Source organism: Notolepis coatsorum (genome assembly GCF_963971535.1).
Source record: "Notolepis coatsorum genome assembly, chromosome: 6".
NCBI lineage: Eukaryota > Metazoa > Chordata > Actinopteri > Aulopiformes > Paralepididae > Notolepis > Notolepis coatsorum.
In genome coordinates this window covers 24,916,135-24,935,310 of record NC_140170.1, presented here as the reverse complement: position 1 = coordinate 24,935,310, position 19,176 = coordinate 24,916,135, and the positions used below count along the sequence as shown (strand labels likewise).

The 19,176-nt window shown below is 42.3% G+C and overlaps 1 protein-coding gene across 1 annotated transcript in view; it reads left to right on the top strand.

Annotated features, from left to right (window-relative positions):
* The window catches only part of LOC311229410 (tripartite motif-containing protein 16-like), a gene marked incomplete at both ends in the record, with an annotated part of 36,415 nt that extends 26,732 nt beyond the window's left edge, over positions 1-9,683 (top strand). Inside the window, 2 exon segments of the mRNA XM_084315494.1 lie at positions 8,437-8,941; positions 8,944-9,683. Of these exon segments, the coding sequence (XP_084171620.1) occupies positions 8,437-8,941; positions 8,944-9,683 (1,245 nt within the window).
* Between the last annotated feature and the right edge of the window lie 9,493 nt (positions 9,684-19,176).

The window sequence follows — 19,176 nt, the reverse complement described above, 5'->3', positions numbered from 1 at the left end:
AGGCCCCCCTTCCCGCGAGGCCCTTTTTCATCACTGACCTAAAATCTAGTTTTGCTTATATGCTTATATATTTCACATTAGACACGTTTGTAGAATGTGTCTGACTTGTTCCTGCCTCTGCGGCTCTGCAGACTGCAGTTTTCCGGTTTCTGCGGCTTTGCTGCTCTACAGATTTTAGGATAGTGTTTCCGGGCCCTTCTCCCGTCCGCCGTAATAGAAGAAGAAGAAGAAGAAGAAGAAGACACACGACTAACACGAGGTAGAGGGATGATTTAATTCAGCGCTATTCAGAGGAGCCAGTGGATGTCTTTTCAAAAGCAGCATGGATCAGAAGAAATTACACCGTGGGCCAAGAAAGTCTCCTTCCAACTTTACCATTGGCGCCGCATTGATACTGCGTTATGGTGAGTCAACTATTATTATATTCCCGCCGTGGACCTATCTCTCTCTCTCTCTCTCTGGAGCCAAACTGGTCGACTAGCTAATAGTACTACTAGTAGCTAACGGTGTGTGCCTGGTGTCAGCACCTGGCTGTATGTAGCCGCATAGCTTGCTTCTGCGTTAGCTAATGGTTAGCCGTTAGCGATAGCCTGATTGAGCTAACTGTTAGCCAGTTAGCTGTTTAGCTTCGACGTTAACTGCCGGCTGCGCTCGGCTGGGAACGTTCGTTTGATGCTATCAGTTAGCCTTGAGTTAGCTGTTAGCTTGTGCTACGACCATTGACATTAGCCGTGAGAATAGCAGGGGGTTCTGGCACTCTGACTAGTGACTACGACATCATCTTTGACAGAAGATGTAGTCGGGCCTGCACCATGACAAGGCTCTGGCCATAGCTTATTTTTGTCCCGACAGCGAGAGGCCTTTCGTCAACGTGGAGACCTGTGTTACGGCCTTTCGCCCTGCGTTCCTTGGTGCAGGTAAGATTAATGAAAATGTCATGACATTACCCCACTCTTCCTTCCTTCCCCTCCCGAATGTTTTGTTAATAACGATGTTTTTTTCCAGGCAAAACATATGCTACTTCACAACATTTGGAGATACGACATGTGCTGTGTGTGAATGTCTTGGTCGTTTGTGTAGCTTGGGTAGCGTTGGGCCGTTGGCCAAAGCTGTGTGTGTCACAGTACCTGGCTAGCCTATTTAGCTGATGTCGGCCATTGGCTCCTTGCTGCTTTGGTTTCTCTATAGACCCTCTTCTCTTTGGATTTAAGTGTTGATCTTTGTCCTTTTTGATCTCTCATACATGCTCTCTCTAACACACACACATGCTCTCTCTCTCTCTCTCTCTCTCTCTCTCTCTCTCTCTCTCTCTCTCTCTCTCTCTCTCTCATACATGCTATCTCTCTAACACACATGCTCTCTCTCTCTCTCTCTCTCTTTCTAACACACACAGTCTGCCTATGGCGGCCTTTCTCGATGGCTAGGCTGTGCTCGCTGAGTCTGTATAGTCAAGGATCTTCAGTCACAGTGCTCAGGTATTCTGCCACTGTGTACTCTCTGTTTAGGGCCAAATAGCATTTCAATTTCTTTCCAATGTGTCTCGCGTTAAATCTCGCACAGGGCCTCGCATTTCTCCCAGGCGGCCCTGACTGGGAGGTGGGTCCATCTGAAATAAAATGGATGTGCTTCACTTCTGGATGTTCCTCCCGGATGGACTTGAGCACTGGATTAAGATGAGCCCACGTTGCAACAGCATCATGCTTTAGGGACGCTGACAGAGAGGCAAAAGACTCCACACGTCCCCCACTCAGGTATTTGACCCCAGTATGAAGCGTCACTTGCTGGTTCCCGCCACCAAAGTGGGTGTCTTTCACTTCCCTGGTGTACTTACAGCTATAGTTACCCACACTATTGTAATCTATACTATTTATTTATTATTTATTCCGCCGATTTTCGTCCAGTAACTCCTGCCTGGGCTTTTTTTGGTCCAACTCGAGTTGCTATTAATTTTTGGAAAGTTTCACCGCACCGTTTGGCTACAAATCGACTTTAAACGGGAACTTTTGGTCCATAAGGAATGAATGGCAGACCATTCTAGAACATTTGTGATGTCAAAGTATGATGTCATAATAGACATTCTAGAACATTTGTGATGTCATAGCATGATGTCATAATAGAACATTCTAGAACATTTGTGCTGTCACAGTATGATGTCATAATAGACCATTCTAGAACATTTGTGATGTCACAGTATGATGTCATAATAGAACATTCTAGAACATTTGTGATGTCACAGTATGATGTCATAATAGACCATTTGTGATGTCACAGTATGATGTCATAATAGAACATTCTAGAACATTTGTGATGTCATAGTATGATGTCATTATTTGAACATTCTAGAACATTTGTAATGTCACAGTATGATGTCATAATAGAACATTCTAGAACATTAGTGATGTCACAGTATGATGTCATAATAGAACATTCTAGAACATTTGTGTTCTATATATAGAACAATTCTAACAATTCTCTCAGAAGATCTCATTCTGAAGAAGAATCAGGACTGACACAGACTGAAGCCTGCATAGCTCAAACAAGATGCTTAAGGTGAGTGTCCACAATGGCTAGCTAGCTGTTCTACTTGAATACTGAATGTTAATATTGAATCAGACAATATTGAATACTGAATGAAAAAAGACTAATTTAATCAGATAAATCACTTTATTTGAGGATATTAAAAAAATTATACTTTTATTTATTTTTTTATTATTTATTTTATTAAAAACGAAGGTTCGAACGTCCGTTTAATCAGATTAATCACTTTATTCAAATTGAGGATTTAGTTTGAGGATTAAAAAAAAAGAAAAAAAAGTATAATAATTATTATTATTTTTGAGCACTGGATTAAGATGAGCCCACGTTGCAACAGCATCATGCTTTAGGGACGTTGACAGAGAGGCAAAAGACTCCACACGTCCCCCACTCAGGTATTTGACCCCAGTATGAAGCGTCACTTGCTGGTTCCCGCCACCAAAGTGGGTGTCTTTCACTTCCCTGGTGTACTTACAGCTATAGTTACCCACACTATTGTAATCTATACTATTTATTTATTATTTATTCCGCCGATTTTCGTCCAGTAACTCCTGCCTGGGCTTTTTTTGGTCCAACTCGAGTTGCTATTAATTTTTGGAAAGTTTCACCGCACCGTTTGGCTACAAATCGACTTTAAACGGGAACTTTTGGTCCATAAGGAATGAATGGCAGACCATTCTAGAACATTTGTGATGTCAAAGTATGATGTCATAATAGACATTCTAGAACATTTGTGATGTCATAGCATGATGTCATAATAGAACATTCTAGAACATTTGTGCTGTCACAGTATGATGTCATAATAGACCATTCTAGAACATTTGTGATGTCACAGTATGATGTCATAATAGAACATTCTAGAACATTTGTGCTGTCACAGTATGATGTCATAATAGACCATTCTAGAACATTTGTTATGTCACAGTATGATGTCATAATAGAACATTCTAGAACATTTGTGATGTCACAGTATGATGTCATAATAGACCATTCGTGATGTCACAGTATGATGTCATAATAGAACATTCTAGAACATTTGTGATGTCATAGTATGATGTCATTATTTGAACATTCTAGAACATTTGTAATGTCACAGTATGATGTCATAATAGAACATTCTAGAACATTAGTGATGTCACAGTATGATGTCATAATAGAACATTCTAGAACATTTGTGTTCTATATATAGAACAATTCTAACAATTCTCTCAGAAGATCTCATTCTGAAGAAGAATCAGGACTGACACAGACTGAAGCCTGCATAGCTCAAACAAGATGCTTAAGGTGAGTGTCCACAATGGCTAGCTAGCTGTTCTACTTGAATACTGAATGTTAATATTGAATCAGACAATATTGAATACTGAATGAAAAAAGACTAATTTAATCAGATAAATCACTTTATTTGAGGATATTAAAAAAATTATACTTTTATTTATTTTTTTATTATTTATTTTATTAAAAACGAAGGTTCGAACGTCCGTTTAATCAGATTAATCACTTTATTCAAATTGAGGATTTAGTTTGAGGATTAAAAAAAAAGAAAAAAAAGTATAATAATTATTATTATTTTTTTACATTTTTAAAAAATTAAAAACGAAGGTTCGAACGTCCGTTCGAAAAACCCTGACGAAGTTTGAATCCCAAAAACAGGCTTCGGGGACAGCCTTACCAAACATTATTATTTATATTATTCAAATAGAACTCAAAAATATGTTCCGTTGTGATGTCACAGTATGATGTCATAATCAAACATTCTAGAACATTTGTGTTCTATATGTATTCAACAATTCTCTCAGAAGATCTCATTGTGCATCTTGAAACAGGTGTTCAGACAGATAGACTAAACAACACATAGACTGAAGCCTGCATTTCTCAAACAAGATGCCTAAGGTGAGTGTCCACAACGGCTAGCTAGCTGTCCGCACGGGGAAATTGTGAAGGTGTGGGTGATCCCTGTGCACCGCCGGCCAACGGGAGAGGGTCTATGAATTGTTGAATAGATACACAAATGTTCTAGAATGTTCTATTATGACATCATACTGTGACATCACAAATGTTCTAGAATGTTCTATTATGACATCATACTGTGACATCACAAATGTTCTAGAATGAACTATTATGACATCATACTGTGACATCACAAATGTTCTAGAATGAACTATTATGACATCATACTGTGACATCACAAATGTTCTAGAATGTGCTATTATGACATACTGTAACATCACAAATGTTTTAGAATGTTCTATTGTGACATCATACTGTGACATCACAAATGTTCTAGAATGTTCTGCCACTCATTCCTTATGACCAACATTTCCCGTTTAAAGTCGATTTGTAGCCAAACGGTGCGGTGAAACTTTCCAAAAAGTTATAGCAACTCGAGTTGGACCAAACCGTCGTTTTTATTTTTGTATCCACTTTTTCTCCCATTTCTTTTCTATTTTTCTCCCATCCCAATTTCGCCTCGCCAATTCTCCCTTCAATTCACCCCCCCCCTGTCTCGAACGTTGCCAGACCATGCCTCCCACTGGTCGGCTGCAGTGATGACGAAGCCTTGCATCACATGTCCCCTCCGGTACACGAGGAGGCAGCCGTCGCATCTTTTCACCTGTACAGCGCAATCTCTCAGTGGCGAGGAGTAACACGTGGGAAGCTCACGCTGCCCCTGTTACTTCCTGATTCTGCTGTACAGGTGCACCAACCGACCTGTAGGAGTCGCTGTCCACAACGTCCGCTCCCCACCGGCTTTCCCACCCCCTAATACTGCCAATTGTATTAGTATGAACGACCAGCCAAGCCGGAAGCAATGGCGAGAGCTGGGCTCGAACCCAGCATCTCCTGCGTTAGTGGCGAGCGCCTTGCCCACTGCGCCATTTAGCCGTCCTCAAGCCGGTCATTTTGGTACCTTACACTTGTGTGTGGTGTGAAAGCTCTGGCAGGAGTTAGTGGACAAAAATCGGCGGAATAAATAATAAATAAATAAAAATAAATAGTATAGATTACAATAGCGTGGGTGGTCACTGGTCACCTCACTGTAAACAATGTGGACGGCCATCTCTTTCTCAGTAAGGCTCTCCTTGAGTGACTTCAGCCTCTGGACCTGGTGCTGGATGTTATACACATGAATGGCCAGTTTATTTACATGGTCCTGAGTGAGGTCAACAAGTTTGTCGATAGATGTGTGTGTCTTCTCCAGTGCTGTGATTTTGACATTCGTCTCCTCCAGTGCACCATCTACCATCTTTTCCCTTTTTTGTGATTTTACCTGTCCGGGTAAGCCACTGGTCCCAGGAAATTATGTTTCCCTTGGTTGATGGATCAATAGTTGTAGGGAAGGTTTTGCCTTGGCATTGAATGCACCTTCTGTACATGCATTCCATATCACTTGAGCTGCAGACACAGGACTCAACTATTTCAGTTGTGGATGGTGTGGCAACAATCCGAAACTGGTGAAGCTTCTTGATTTTGAATTGGAAATTCTTGTGGATTTTGCAGGCACAGGTTTCTCTTTGGGAAACGTTTGGTCTCACGGTCCAAAAGGGCTTCAGTCTGCAGAACTGAGCCCTTGAGAGTTTGTAGCGAGGATGCTGACTGAGAAATGTAACATGTAGTCTCTCCATAGTGTCAGTCAGTGCCCTCTTCCTGAACACTTGTCCTTTCTTGCGGACTTCCCCTGTTTTGTCATTGATGACGGTTGAGTTGTCATCCTGGTGCAAGAAACGACTCACAACATGTCCCATCAATCGTCTCTGGCTGTTGTTGGGCAGGGTCTTGGGCTCTCCGGTGGGTGGCTCTCTTCTCAATGGTGCCTATCAAAGGTGCTGGTCCTTTTTAGTTTTTTCTTGTAGCCTTCTAGGCTGCTTTGTTAGGTTAGAGTATTTTCGGGACTTGTACTACCTTGACATCCTGCATCCTCCTTTTTCTTCTTGCTTGGGGGGTGGACGTCTGCTCTGGTGTTGGGCAGTTTGATGGCAGTTCTGGGGGGCTTGGTGGTACCGGTAGGCCTCCATCTTGCTCCGGTACCTGTGCGGCATCTGGCTCATTGATGGAGGGAGGAGTCAAATCCAAGATGGCATTCAGTGTTTTCTTTTTAGCATAATACCTGTTCGAATTTTCTCTCCATTGTTTTTGTTTCCTTTCATATTGTTTGGAGGTAAGATCTTCCATTTTCTTGATCTTACCATTTTCCTTTCGTTTTTGATATCTAGAAATGGAAAGGAAGCATACCATAAAATTAGGAAAAACATATATGGACAGACCCTGTGCATATGTGTGTCCTACAGTAGGGTTCTCCCTGTGTGTATCTGTGTGTGTGTGTGTGTGTGTATCCTACAGTAGGGACTGAATGGCTTACAAAGTGCGAGTGTGTACACATCCTCTAGTAAGGGCCAGAATGCTGGACATCCTATCAACTAAATGGCTTGTATGAGGCTTCCTATAAACTAGCATGTTTGCTAATGACTGTACCATTTCCAACCCCCCTAACCTCTCTCTCTCCTTCCGTCTGTACTCGTCTAGCAGGTCAGGGTTGTTGTAAACCTTTTCTCTGAATTTTGCTAGCCTAGCCTTTGCTAATGCTTTCTTTTTCTCAGTGGCTGACTGTCTGCAATGAAACAGGAAAGTTAGTAAATTACATCAAAATGAACTGTTGATGATACACATTTTATTATTACTATGTAATTACAACCTTATGAACACTTAATGTTGAAGTGTTACCAATTATTACTATTTAATGACAAAGTTATGTGATGTGTTACCAAATTCTCATTGCCGAAAGAGAAGTTCTCATTACCGAAACAGCCATGATGACATCGGCAAAAAAAAATCATGGCACATGTTAGGAATGTATTAACCTTTGTATTGATCAAATATTGATGATCAAAACTTTTTTCAAACAAGTAATACTTCATGTTTCAGTAATGAGAATCAATTTTGTCGTGTACAAGGGCTGAAGCGGGAAGTTAGAACTTTTAAGTGTTAACCATTGAGATTACTTAACTTACCTTGTAGGCATCTTCTAGCTTGTCTTCTTTGTGATGCATCATGGGACAATAAAACTTTATTTAAAAAATACTGTAGTCTTAACAGGAAGGTGAAAACTGTTGCGGAGAATGAGAACTGCATCCATGGACATTATGTTTTCCACAAAAAAATCATTAATTTGTAATTTGTATAATTCATCAGAATTTCCTTGCTGACACAAATAAACAATATTATTAAAGTTTTAGAGAAACATTTTGAGTTTATTAAATATAAAATTAAGTCAATGGTCCATAGAAATCAATGTGGACACATTGCGCTAATGAGAATTTAAGCACAAAATGTACTAAAATATTAAAATAATGAATTGTTATGAGTAAACAACTCATTGTACAAGAAAGAGCAAATTTCTTTCTTTAATATTATGTTTTGTTTACTTGAATAAATGTTAACCTTTATTTAGAAAAGATAACGGCCATGGTAAATCATTGATTTCATGAGAATGACCCACTCTTGTCTTTGTCTTTGCAGAATAAAATGGCGCAGCAAGGAGTTGATCTGTACTGGGACCAGTTCTGCTGTTCTCTCTGTCTGGATGTACTGAAGGATCCGGTAACTATTCCCTGTGGACACAGCTACTGTATGGGCTGTATTACAGACTGCTGGGATCATGATGATCAGAGGGGGATCTACACATGTCCCCAGTGCAGGGAGACTTTTACTCCGAGGCCTGTTCTGAAGAAAAACAACATGCTGGCTGAAGTGATAGAACAACTAATGAAGACAGGACTCCAACCTGCTCCTCCTGATCACTGTTATGCTGGACCTGCAGATGTGGCCTGTGATTTCTGCACTGGGAGAAAGCGGAAAGCCCTCTGCCTGGTATGTCTGACCTCTTTCTGTGAAACTTACCTCCAGCCTCATTATACTGTAGCTCCGTTAAAGAAACACAAGCTGGTCAAAGCCTCCACACGGCTTCAGGAGAACACCTGCTCTCGTCATGACAGGATTCTGGATGTTTTCTGTCGTACTGATCAGCAGTGCATCTGTTATTTGTGTTCCATGGATAAACATAAAGGCCATGATACAGTCTCAGCTGCAGCAGAAAGGACGGGGAGACAGAAAGAGCTTGACATGAGTCAGCAGAAAGTCCACCAGAGAGTCCAGGAGAGAGAGAAGCGACTCAAAGAGGCCCAACAGGCTGTTGATTCTCTCAATCGCTCTGCTGATAAAGCAGTGAAGGACAGTGAGAGAATGTTTACTGAGCTGAAGAAGGTCATCAGAGCCCGACAGAGGACCAAGGTGACTCAGGCTGAAGAACTGCAGAAGAGACTGGAGCAGGAGATAGCGGACCTGAGGAGGAGAGCCACTGAGCTGGAGCAGCTCTCACACACAGAGGACCACATCCACTTTCTACAGAGTTACCCCCCCTCTCCAGTCCCAGTGAGTCTACAGACTCACCCAGCATCGGTGTCCTTCCTCTCCTGTACTTTGCAGATGTGACTGAGGTCGTGTCTGAGCTGAGAGACAAACTAGAGGACATTCTGAAAGAGCAGTGGCCCAGAATCTCAACAACAGTGAATGCAGTTAATGTTTTACTGCCACCAGAGCCCAAGACCAGAGCTGACTTCTTACAATATTCCTCTCAGATCACACTGGACCCAAACACAGCAAACACACATCTGTCTTTGTCTGAGGGGAACAGAAAAGCAACATATGTGTATCAAAAGCAGTCATATCCTAATCACCCAGAAAGATTTATTGGATGGTGTTGTCAGGTTCTGGGTAGAGAAGGTCTGACTGGACGCTGTTACTGGGAGGTGGAGTGGAGTCGAGGGGTTACTGTAGCAGCCTCCTACAAAGACATTAGTAGAACAGGCACCAGGGTGGACTGTGTATTTGGATTAAATTCCAAATCCTGGGCTTTAGAGTGCACACAAAGTGATTACTACTTCAGACACAATAACAAGAGGATCACAGTACGGGGCCCCCGGTCCTCCAGAATAGGAGTGTACCTGGATCACAGGGCAGGTACTCTGTCCTTCTACAGCGTCTCTGACACCATGACCCTCCTGCACAGAGTCAACACCACATTCACTCAGCCTCTCTATCCTGGACTTCATGTATATTACTCTGGGAAGGCTGAGTTTTGTGAGCTGAAGTAGAGATCAGTGACATTCACAGCTCCTCTACCCAGGGTTTTGGATTTAAATTGATCTTGAAGATGCTGAGTTGTGAAAGATGAGGTCATTAGGAGTTACATTCACTCAGTCACTCTATCATTGCTCTGAGGGACACAGTTTATAGCCTACCGGGGTAAAGTTAGTTTGATTGGATTTGCATATTCACATATTTGATTCCCATCTTCAATACCTCTGTTCCTTTTGCATGTGGGGAAGTCAAAATTCTTTATTTTCATACTCTTTATTTTCATACAACAATATGCAACAATTGTATTTGTATTTGATCACCTTTGGTTATTTTGGTCATTACTGTGGGATTTGGGTCGGTCTCTTCGCTTAGGAAGAATGACTATTCATAGAATATTGTGCATTTTGTCTTTTGTTTTTTATTCTTACTAAATAAACGTGGACATCTAAACCCAGAAGGACCCGTGTGGGTGTGGATATTTGATATTTGATAGATCCTACTGTCTCTCTAGAAGCTCATACTGGCTGCATATCTTTCTAGTGTCTATCTAGAATTGATTGATTGATTGATTGATTGATTGATTGAAAACTTTATTAACAGATTGCAGAATGGGTACAATACAGTACAGCTCAATACACACAATTGTTAAGGGGATGCAGACCAGAGAAAGACTTTCGTCTTGTTTACATCAGGGTCCCCCATTTTCAATTCATCATTATGACATACATGTACATGACATACAGATAGTCAGTACTGCTACATCTATACATTTATGACATACCAGATTTGCAAATACAGTACTGTTTGTGATACAGAAGGAGTCAAGAAAAGGGAGTATATACATTTGACGTAGAAACTGTACATTGGAGGAGGTTGGGTGGGGGGGGTTGGGTACATTGGGATATTGACAACCATACTGGGTAATTTACATTGGAGGTGGTTGGGGGGGGGGGGCACACTGTATAAACAAGTAAAACTGTACATTGAGGGGGGGGGGGGGGGGAGGAGACACTGTACAAACAAACAAAATTGTACATTGAACTATTGACAAAACCATACTAGGTAAATGACTGTACATTGGAGGGGGTTGGGTTAGGATATTTACAGGGGCCAGTGTTGAATTGCAGTCTCCCGTAGGTGTCCCTTGAGAGAGGTTTTGAAAGTGGGTAGTGATCCACATTCCTTTACAGCTTTGGGTAGGGCGTTCCACATTGATGTGGCATAATTGCGAAACGTGTTTAGTCCCTTATTTGAGCCGAATCTGGGTTTAACATGATTTGTGGAGCTCCCTCTGGTGTTGTGATCGTGGTATTCACTGACCTTTGGGAAGTATTTTGACATGTACATGGGTACCTTGGTCGTGTAGTGTATCTTGTAGACCAGGCCCATTGCAAGTTGTTGTACTCTGTCGTCTACTTTAAGCCATCCTAGGTTGTCAAAGTGGGCAGGGGTGAGGTGGGTTCTAGGAGTAAGGTCAAGCAGTAGTCTGACCAGTTTGTTTTGAGATGTTTGTAATTTTGTTTTTAGCGCCTTTGAGGTGCTTTGGTACCATGAGGTGCAAGCATAGTCGTAGTACCCCTGAATGAGTGCTCCTGCCAGAGTCTTCAGGGTGTTCTTGTTTACCAGAGAGGAGATCCGGTACAAGAATCGAGTTCGTTGGTTGACTTTTTTTATTACATTGGATGCCATTTTGTCACAGGAGAGATTAGCCTCTAGGATGGAACCCAGGTAGGTAATTTCATCTTTCCTTGTGACAATATTGTCACCCACTGTAACTGAGAAGCCGTCGGTCTTGCTGAGTTTGTTATTTGAACCGAAGAGAATGGACTCTGTTTTGCCCATGTGTAATGATAGTTTGTTATCAGCGAGCCATATGCAGATTCTGCCTAGTTCCGAGCTGAGGGTTTTTTCAACCTGTAACTTGTTCTTGTCAGAGACCAGCAGGGCTGAGTCGTCCGCAAACAGGAACAAGTTGCAGTCACAAGCTGACGACATGTCATTTGCATAAATTAGGAACAGTAGCGGTCCTAGTATGCTTCCTTGTGGAACACCACAGCTCACTGTGAGGGGGGGGGATAGGGTACCGTTTACCTCCACCATCTGTTCCCTCCCCTCAAGGTAGGATTGCATCCAGCTCACTGATAGACTATCAAAACCAATTGCTTTTAGCTTGTCAATCAGAATGGAGTGATTGACCGTGTCAAAGGCCTTTTGTAGGTCCAGCATGACCATGCCGCAGTATTTGCCTGCGTCCACCTCTTGTTTGATGTTGTCATTCAAATAGAGAAGGCATGTGTCAGTGGAGTGGGATGTTCTGAAGCCAGATTGGAATTCGTAGATTAGATTTTTTTCCGCTAGGTACTTTTCGACCTGTTCGTAGACTATTTTTTCCATGACTTTCGAGATGGAGGTGAGAATAGAAACAGGGCGGTAGTTGCCTGGGTCTAATTTGCTGCCCTTTTTGTGCAGAGGGGTCACCCTCGCAATTTTGAAGTCCTTGGGGACGTGTCCCTGTTTTATGGAGAGGTTTATTATGTGTGTGATGATTGGGGTGATGGCGGCTGCTGAGTCTCTGAGGAATTTGGAGGGGATGTTGTCATGGCCAGTGGCCTTGTTAGGTTGGAGGGCGCTCAGTTTATTGAGTACCTCATCTGTTGTTACCATTTCCAGCTTGAAGTCGTCCTTGCGGACCCCTAGGTTTTTGTAGTAAGCTACTATGTGTTCTACCCCATAAAGCCCTGAGTGGGAGGGTAGTTTGTTTACCAGTGTTGTGGCTATGTTTGTGAAGAAAATTTTTAAGTAATTGGCTACATCCAGCTTGTCTGTGATGAGCGTGTTGTCCGTTTTTATGTTTATGTTTGAGAATCTGGTTTTAAGTTTTTTACTGCATCCTAGTTGATTATTGAGTAATTTCCAAAGTTCACGTGGTTTGTTTTTGTTTTCCTCAGTTTTGTCATTGATGAAATTCTTTTTTGCAGTTTTGATCATGGAGTTTACGTCGTTTCTTAGTCTGTTTCTTTCTAGTTTGAGTTCAGTCACGTGGGCTTGGAGTTCACTGCTCGTGCTTTTAGTAAGCTTTGACTGACTTTTACGAAACTCAGAGCATTTTTTGTCTCTGATTTTCATAGCGGCCAGTATTTCGGAGTGCATCCACGGCTCAGCGCGATTTTTTACCCTGGTGGTTCTTAGGGGGGCCATGTCGTTTAGTATTGCTGAGAATTTGGTTTTGAAACCAAGCCATGTTTCTTCAACCAGTGTACCATTGAGTTCATCTGACCAGTCCAGACTCTCCAGTTCAAGGTTGAAGGCCTCGCTAGAGTAGGTTTTGAGGTCTCTAGATGTGACTGTTTTGTGGCAGCCAGCCTTTTGTTTTAGTTTTTTTCGGGTACAGAATATCATATAATGATCACTTAACCCGCATGCTATAACCCCTTTATTTGAGATCTTGGACTTGTCGGAGGTCAGAATGAGGTCATTGGTTTGTACATTTACTAGATTTAATTTTGAATGTATGTTTTGTAATCTGTATATTGGCCTGGCGAATGATGTGTTATCGTTTTATTAATTGTGATACTGCACACGATAACCATTAAATATAAGGATGTAGAATACAAGGTGTAGTGGTTTAAGCCCTATAGTCAGTTTGAAGGTTACTTATGTTACACTGAAAAACTAAATATTTTCATATTCTCTTTTTTATATTTTTACAAAATATTGATGTACCTTGCTCAAAGAAGTTATTGTTTCAAATGTTTTTTTTATTAACCATTTATTATAGATTCAGCAAGTCTTCTTTTAAACAACAACAACAACAACAACATATACAACATATACAAATAATAAAAATATCAAGAAGAAAAGAAAGAAACAGTCAAAAGAATAAACAGCAGGCAGCTGTCTTAAGCCTGTGTGACCTCTAGCTTTTCTCTCATGTGGTTCATAAATGGACTCAGAACTGAGTCTCAGAGCTCCTCCCACCCGCACACTTCAGTACCGTTTTCTCAACTCTAAGTCATTTTCATTTAACGCTATTGGATTCAATGGTAATTCATGACCGTTTCATATTTTTCCTTAAACATGTAAACAGATATTTGAGAAGCTAATTGCTGCTAATTGGAGGGATGAATGATTGAATGAATGACATAAAATACTGTATCCAGTACAGGTTCAAATGACAGTAAAACAAAAACAAAAATAGAAACAATTTAAATAGAGTACAGAAAATACTAGACATTATCTATAGGGAGGTGTAGTGGTTACGTCATTGCCGTTTTTCGTGTTCCACCCTCTGTCCAACGCAATGTATTTCCCCATTGCCCATTTCTAAATCGCCTCGTTTAACACCTCTATCTGACTCTATCTATTGTCTGACTGGCTCACCCTGCACACTACAAGTTGCATCGCGTCACTTCACCTGGACTCTCTCTCTCTAACCCACTGCACTCAGTTCAGCGGTGTCATCATGTTTCTTTTGTCCGGGTGGGCATGACGTTGAAGCGCCTGCCCGAGCGCAGCCGTATGAGGTGTTTGTTGCCCGGGTGGTGTGGTTCCTTCAGTATTTTGACTGCCTTCTTAAGACAGCAGGAGTTGTATAGTTCTTCCAGTGAGGGGAGAAGGCATCCGATGATTTTCTGGGCCGAGTTGACCCTCTGGAGCGCCTTCCTCTCTGCAGCTGTGCAGCTGAAGAACCACACGTTGATGCAGTAGGTGAGGAATGAGATGCTTTCCACGCTTTTCAAATGATGCATTCTAGTGAATTTTCATAGTAACACACTCAGGGCCGGACTGGGGAAATAATTCATACCGGGAGATATAGCGCGAAATATAGCCCCAATCAGGCCACTTTTTAAGCGGGGGGTCTGGGAGTCCCCCACCAGGATTTTTTTTTGTTACAAAGACTTAATTCCCTGCATTCTGGTGCATTTTAGTGCATGTGAATCACAAACTAATGAGCCAACAATTGCTTAGTACAATGTACTGTTATGAACCTCAAATAAAACTGTTGTGGTACTAGCAATGCTACTCTCTCCACCTTCAAAAAGAAAAAAGCAAGAGCACAACATATTTTTCTATTTACTATTATAATACAGTTAACCACTCTCTCCATCTATTCAAACAGAGCAAGAGCACAATACCATATTCACTTTACTGATGCACTACCCATCACCAGTTAAAATAGCCCTTTACACAAACATTAAATAACAGACCTTTCATTACAATACTATAATAACAGTAGCCACTGCCAGAATAGTGACACATGTATCGCGTGTGGTGAGCACACGCATGCATGCACAACGAAGACAGAAGATTGCGTTGTCTCAATCATTTTAACTATAAAATGAGCTCAAAGTATGAGCTCACTGACTGAAATTTCCAACAAAAAGCATCAATTGTCAAATAATATTGATCACATTAACTAGACTAGATGTTTTTGAGGAAATTAGAACGGGAACAACAACTTAACCCTTGTGTCTGATCAGATTCTTATTTTTGTTGATAAATTTGCAGTGATTATGTTTGTAGCCAATATATGTGGTGAGTAATCTTTGAATTATCTTGGAATTATTTTGACTTTCTCTTTCATAAATTGTTTATTCAACTTCAGCCCCAATCATAACCACCACATATTGTTTTTTGTATTGTCAGATTTAACAACTCCTTTCAGAAAAGTGGGAGTATTTCGTTTTTAATCTGAAGTTGAATAAAATATTTATGGAAAAGAAAGTGGGAAATTATTTCAACATATAATCTTTTTATGGCGTTTTTCAATTTAGTCCCCTAATAATATGGTAAGAGTATAACAATTTAGTTTTCAGACACAAGGGTTAAATTATTTATTTGTTTCTTGGCAGATTTAACATTGGGCTTTTGACAGGGGAGATGCATTGCATGGTAACGTTAGCTAGCTAACATCCACATGTTTATTTTTATCACTGACTAACCTGCTGGTTCCTTGACCTTGGTGAAAGAAAACATTTGATAAATGTTGCCGGATTTAGCAGCATCTCCTGTAAGGGCCTTTCTTTTTCTTTGTTTTATCCCTCTCTCCTCCACCCTTTCTCTTTCTTCCACTGTCCATCTTGACATCAACGTTAATTGACTTTCGCTCTACTGTATCTCTCCCGAGTCCCTCACTACCTGGCTCATTGCCTGGCTGTTATTCTGCATCTGAGTGCCATCTGCCATTCCTGGTGTTCCACAAGGAAGCATACTAGGACCCAGTGGCGGCTCGTGAATTTTTTCCCAGGGGGGTCGATCGATACCAAAAATGTACATGTACCAAGGTAGCACAATGCCACACTGCACACAAACACGCGCGTGCGCACGTATCGTGAAACCACACACTACTGTGTGCGTCAGAGCGTCGGTGAAACCAAAAGCATACGGATATTTAAGTAGGTACAGTTACAGTACAACTATCACCATTGCCATCAATCAATATGATCACAGAGTCCATGCAGCTAGGTTTCCAAACACTCACACCCCGATCTCAACTCTCTCTCTCTCTCTCTCTCTCTCTCTCTCTCTCTCTCTCTCTCTCTCTCTCTCTCTCTCTCTCTCTCTCTCTCTCTCTCTCTCTCTCTCTCTCTCTCTCTCTCTCTCTCGAAAATTAACAACACGCTGTGTCATGTACAGAGGTCTATCGACCATACAAGATAGTAACTGGGCAGGTGGTACATGAGCAGAAACAACCCTCTCAGTAGAAAAATGCTTCTCAAACAGTCCCGGGTAGGCAGATAGTAAACAAAGACGTTTTTCAAATGGTAAATTACGTTTATTTGCAATGTGGGGGTTTCAACCCACGGCCTTTTCCCAAAGGGAAAAGGGGATGTTGTCAGTGGGGATTCCAACCCACAACACACACAAAGGGAAAAGGTATGGGAGGACAAACAAGACATATAAATAAAGTGGCAATGGCATACAGCCTACCAATATATATATATATATACAGCTCTACTTGAATGACACAACAGCACAGAGGGCAGTGAAATATCAGTCCACACTCAGTGGGAACAGGCACAAAGGCCAACAAGATAACACTCACCCAGCTAGAGAAGTGGCACATAGGTCAACAATATATATATATAAACACAACCGTGGTTAACCATGGCAACCTCACTCTTCTCTAGTCGCTAGCAATTGACAGAATAAAGGACTGTGAACCACCTGTATCACGAAGGATCCTCACCTTGCGCTGGTCACCAATACCAATTGTACGAAGGTCAAACGACCGCACCTGAAGAGTATCTGGAGTAGGCTGTACATGAACAGAAACAGCCTCTCTCAGTAAATGTTTTCAAAATAGTCCCGGGCAGGTAGGTAATAACAAACACAAGATGTTTTCAAATGGTAAATTAAGGTTTTATTCAAATGTGGGGGTTTCAACCCACTGCCCTTTCCCAAAGGGAAAAGGGGATGTCGTCGGTGGGGATTTCAACCCACAACAATTAACAAACAGGGAGATATAAGGGGAGAACAAACAAGGGAAGTATAATAGTAAACAAGTCTGGACAAACACAAAGAACCACCACTCTAACCATGCTCCAGTTTAGGATGAACACCAATCCACCTCCTCTCACAGGGAGTGTGGGATGAACCACCGCTCTAACAGTACATCTCACGGCTTAGGATGAATCTAGGAAGCCAACAAGATCTACATACATATACTTAAACATACAAGCTCACCTTCTTAAACATAGAAACACCACTCTACCCATGTGCAGGATGAATCCAAGGTGGCCAACAGTATATACATCTCCCACAAACATGTAAACACAATGGCAACCTCACTCTACTCAAAGACTGAGCAATTGACTGAGAATGAGGCGCGGGCGATTCGGATAAAGACTCCACGTCTTCTGGCCATGCGCGCTCTAGTCTGCGTTTGGCCCGTCTCCAGATGGAGGAGAGAGCGCTGTTGCGCAGAGAGGACAGAGACAGGGAGGACAGAGCAGCTGACAGAGAGGACAGAGCAGCTGAGAGAGATAGACGGGACAGAGCTGACAGAGAGGACAAAGCAGCTGAGAGAGATAGACAGGACAGAGCAGCTGAGAGAGACAGGGAGCTGTACGAGATAGGGAGGACAGAGCAGCTGAGAGAAACAGGGAAGAGAAGGAGAGAGATAGAGAGCTCCAGATTACACTGAAGAGGATGGAGCTGGGGAGTGTTGGCTCTTCTTCACCCTCATCTGAAGGTGGCCATGGCAGTTTTAGTGTTGGGCAACATATTGCTATGGTTCCTGTTTTTCGCGAATCTGAGGTGGAGACATTTTTTTTGAATTTTGAGCGGGTAGCGGGGGCTGCGAATTGGCCGGAGGATCAGTGGGCACTATTGGTGCAATATAGGCTCACGGGTAGGGCTCAGGACGCATGCCAGTTTTTATCAAAGGAGGACAGCATGGTATATGAGAAAGTGAAGGGTGCTGTCTTGCGCGTATATGAACTGGTGCCGGAGGCTTATAGGCAGCGGTTTAGGGGACTAAGTAAAGCTCCCTCGCAAACACATGTCGCATTTTCCCATGAACAACAGATGGTGTTCACTCGTTGGTGTGAAGCGTGTAAAGTGGATGGGGTCGAGGCTTTGAGCGAGTTACTCCTCATGGAACAATTTAAAAAATTTGTGCCCGAACACATGATAATACAGTTGGAGGAGCGAAAGGTTTCTACTCTCCAGGAAGCTGCAGTTTTGTGTGACGAGTTGGCAATGATCCACAAAAATGTTTCTGCATCACATGGTTCTGTGCAAAATGGTGTGTATGTAGGAGGCGACGAGCGATCATTTCGACCACGCTCGCCTCCGTCAGAAAAGAGACATTGTGATTATTGTAGCAAGCAAGGTCATTTGGCGGCGGACTGTTATGCATTTGTGCGCGATCGGCAACATACTGACAGGCCAGCTCAGGAACCAAAGGTGGTGGGGTTGGTTAGCACTGTCTCACGCCCTGGGCGGAGGAAACCGGACAGTTGTTTTGATCCTTTTATATCTTCTGGTTTTGTGTCACTGTCGGGTAAGGTCTGTGACCAGCGCAAGGTGAGGATCCTTCGTGATACAGGTGGTTCACAGTCCTTTATGCTGCCGGATGTATTGCCGTTAAGTGTGGAGTCGTCTTGTAATACAAGTGCTATTGTGTGCGGAATAGAGATGGGCTACACGCCCGCTCCGTTACATATGATACATGTGCGGTCGAAGCTAGTCACAGGTTGTTTTCCCGTGGCGGTTCGTTCCTCTTTTCCGGTAGCCGGAATTGATTTTATCATGGGAAATGATATAGCTGGGGGGAAAGTTCTGTGCGATGCGTTGATTGAGTCGGCAATCCGGCCACGCTCGCCGCCGTCTAGGAGACCGGTGGTGTGCAATTATTGTAAAGAGACAGGCCATGTGGTGAAAGGATGTCGTACGCTGAGGAAGCGACAGGACAAAATCACAAAGTCAGCCCAGAAACCAAAAGGTGTGAGTGTTGATTTTGTCGTGGCGAGCAAGTTTGCTGGGGAGAGTGTGATTCCTGTA